The following is a 2,909-nucleotide window of genomic DNA, read 5'->3' as shown; positions in this document are numbered from 1 at the left end:
ATGCAACTCTCTGGACCATCTCTGGTCGCCGTCGCCACCGGCGTGGTTGGCTCGGCATGGCTATCTGGTAAATTCTAATCCCTCCAGTCAAATTCCCAGATTACCGCAAGGCGATTGGTTTTTTTTTTTTTCTGGATTTATCTAATCCGTTCATCTAGGAGCCATCATGTCTTTCTCGATTGGAGGCGCGCCCGCTGCCGCCGCAGTGCAGCATTCTTCCGCCAAGATCTGGGCTGAGCTTTACCAGCGAGGAGCTGCGTCTATGCCAAAGTTTGCTATCGGCACTGCTCTCGCCTACTTTGTCGCGGCCTATGATGCCTACGGCGATGGCAGAGCTTGGGGAAGCTACTTGGGAGCTGCTGGACTCACCCTATCCATTGTGCCCTTTACGCTCACTGTTATGAAGTACACCAACGGATTACTTCACGAGGAGGCCAAGAAAGAGGCCAGCGAGAAGGATGACACGTCTGTGGCCCGAGTGAACAAGTTACTGGATCACTGGATCACTTTGAATTTTGTCAGAGGCTCTCTGCCACTTGCAGGGACAATCCTTGGTGCTTTCACCTTTCTCCGCGAGGCTTTGTAAAGGTACGAGCACCAGTAATTGCTCTTGGGAGGCGAGTCTCTAACAAGTCCATAGGTGCCGCAATTGCACGCCGCTTTCAAATTCCTTCTGGAGTTGTAAGATTGTGAAAATAATATGTGGATTCGTTTACTTTTCCTACGTTGCCAATGTCCGCCGAGTTTTACAGAGTGCATTCATTGTTTTTAACTCAGATTTTGTAATACAATAGGTTCCCCAATCTGGGTGACAGGTCGGACAGGCAAACGTGTAGGTAATTACACAAAGATCAAAACAAAGTTAAGATATGACAAGAGCACCGATATGCTAAGAGTATATGTATGCGCTTGTGTACCCTGTACTGGATTCCGCATGACGGCAGTATTAGCTCTCCGTATAGTATGTGTATTACCCTAAATGAAAGAAAATAAAAGCAACGCGGATTTCTCAGATACACCACCATATTTGATTCACGTTTCACTATCGTAATATCTACTGCACCTTTCCATCGCACGCGAGCACTGTATTACAGATTATGATTTAATAAACGCCATATTAGCCATTTTTTACTCCAGGGATAGGTCTACTGTATAGGTCGTGGCATTTCAGCGGCATCGCAAATTATCATCTCGGTCAAGCTCCAGTGTCTTTGGCTCAATGGAAACACAGGTAGGACTGCTACTGATGGCATAGCTGGTCGCACCATTCGCATTACGAGAATATCACAAAAGAATGGGGGAATTGCTTCCTACCTGTAATTCTATCTTTGCTTTTTGCTGAGCGATGGCGCTGATATGCCAAGGCAGAAACGACCTCTCTAAAGTGAGACACTAGGAGCAAACATTGTCTTTCAGGGATGTCAATCCTTATCGTTGCGCTCAAGGCAGTAATGCTATTATTATATGTCGTACGGGACTTGTTCACGCCGGCTGATGTCGAATTAGCTGGAAATAGCTCATTGATTCTGGATACCGTGGTCGACTTTTGCAATTTCTGGGAAGCAAAAGACCATTCTAGCTTCAGTACGCACCCCACAAGGTCATAGAATAGCTGTAGTCATTATTTACTTCGTTAATCGATACACACAAGTATCAGTCTATCAAGATTAGGACTAAATACATGCTCAGACACAGAATCGATTCACAAATTGAACCAGGATAACAGTGGCCTAGCCAAAAGGCACATGGTCAAAGATGGGGGAGTTTGGTCAATCCTTCAAGACCTATTCTTGTTCAACAAGCTGTCAATGCCAAAATGGAGATCGCTGTATGCCAGTCAGCCTCAATGTGTACTCCCTCTCTCTTTCACTTCTCGGCAACTGCATTATCCGTGCATGCTATCCACTGATCGGTGGGACAAAGCTCATTGAGCTCGATTATACTCCGTAGGGCCTGTGCAGATCTGCGGAAGCACAGTTGTTAGCAGCTTGGCGCTTACAGTCGGCCATGGTGTCCGAGCTGAATACTTTGTCGAGCTTGAAGGGCCTCGGCGGGTTCTACAATACCCCGTAACACTGCAATGGTGCGTGCAGGCTCCTAGTCTATTGTTAGGACGTTCCGCTTGGAACGTGTTCTTCGTGATAGTCTCTGGAATCTCAATAGCATTGGTTTAAAAAAATTTGGCTGCGTATGATACAGCAAGAGGTACTGCTCCTCTTCGAAAAAATGTCACAATGCCTTTGCAAGCCCAGGATGCGACAATAAATCTGAAGCCACCCAGCGAAATAGCGAGAGTACTTGCAAAGGGATTCAGTTTTGAATTGACTTGCAGAATTTGTGTGACAGGATTCTAGCGGTCAGGTGTGACAAGCTGAACTCTGATTCCTATTCGACGCCACAAGTGCAAGGAACAAGGTAGATGCAGCGAGTATGGCAAAGGAGCGGCGATTAGCCTTTTGCCCGTGTTCCCTCTTGATCGGATGCTTTCCAAGGCCTTCGTTGCTTCAAACATGGATAGACCGATGGCCTATGTTAACACTTCTATGTTGGCACAGGTAACAGACAAATTGGATATGTGCCCCGTGTACTATGTGTGTCTCGAATGCTCGTCTCGTTGACGCAGATTTGGCTGCCTGGCGGTAGATCTCACGCTCGATGTCGATTCGCCACAATGAAGAGTGTGATAGTTGAAGGGCAGAGAAGAAGAGGCAGGCACTTCTTTCGTTCAGCTTCAGTATAATCCGCGTCTCAATAGTGGTCATTGAGCCGTCCGCGAACATTAATGTAGCAGTAGCAAACACTCGGCGTGCAGCCACGGGGCGAGCTGAACATGCACAGCTTAGACCAAAAGCTGGCTCTCCTCTTCTCTACCCCTCCTCTCTCTGGTAGGTGTCTCTCTGTAAATCTTG

At 47.1% G+C, this 2,909-nt stretch overlaps 1 protein-coding gene across 1 annotated transcript; it reads left to right on the top strand.

The window, feature by feature from the left end:
- Positions 1–586, top strand: TGAM01_v209660 (hypothetical protein; the record flags this gene model as incomplete). Its single annotated transcript, XM_018808055.1, has 2 exons — positions 1–67; positions 159–586. 2 exons carry the CDS (start codon positions 1–3, stop codon positions 584–586), a joined length of 495 nt encoding a protein of 164 aa, XP_018658712.1.
- Between the last annotated feature and the right edge of the window lie 2,323 nt (positions 587–2,909).

This window comes from Trichoderma gamsii, assembly GCF_001481775.2.
Source record: "Trichoderma gamsii strain T6085 chromosome Unknown Scaffold_49.2, whole genome shotgun sequence".
In the NCBI taxonomy this organism is placed as follows: domain Eukaryota; kingdom Fungi; phylum Ascomycota; class Sordariomycetes; order Hypocreales; family Hypocreaceae; genus Trichoderma; species Trichoderma gamsii.
This window is presented reverse-complemented; position numbering and strand designations above follow the sequence as displayed.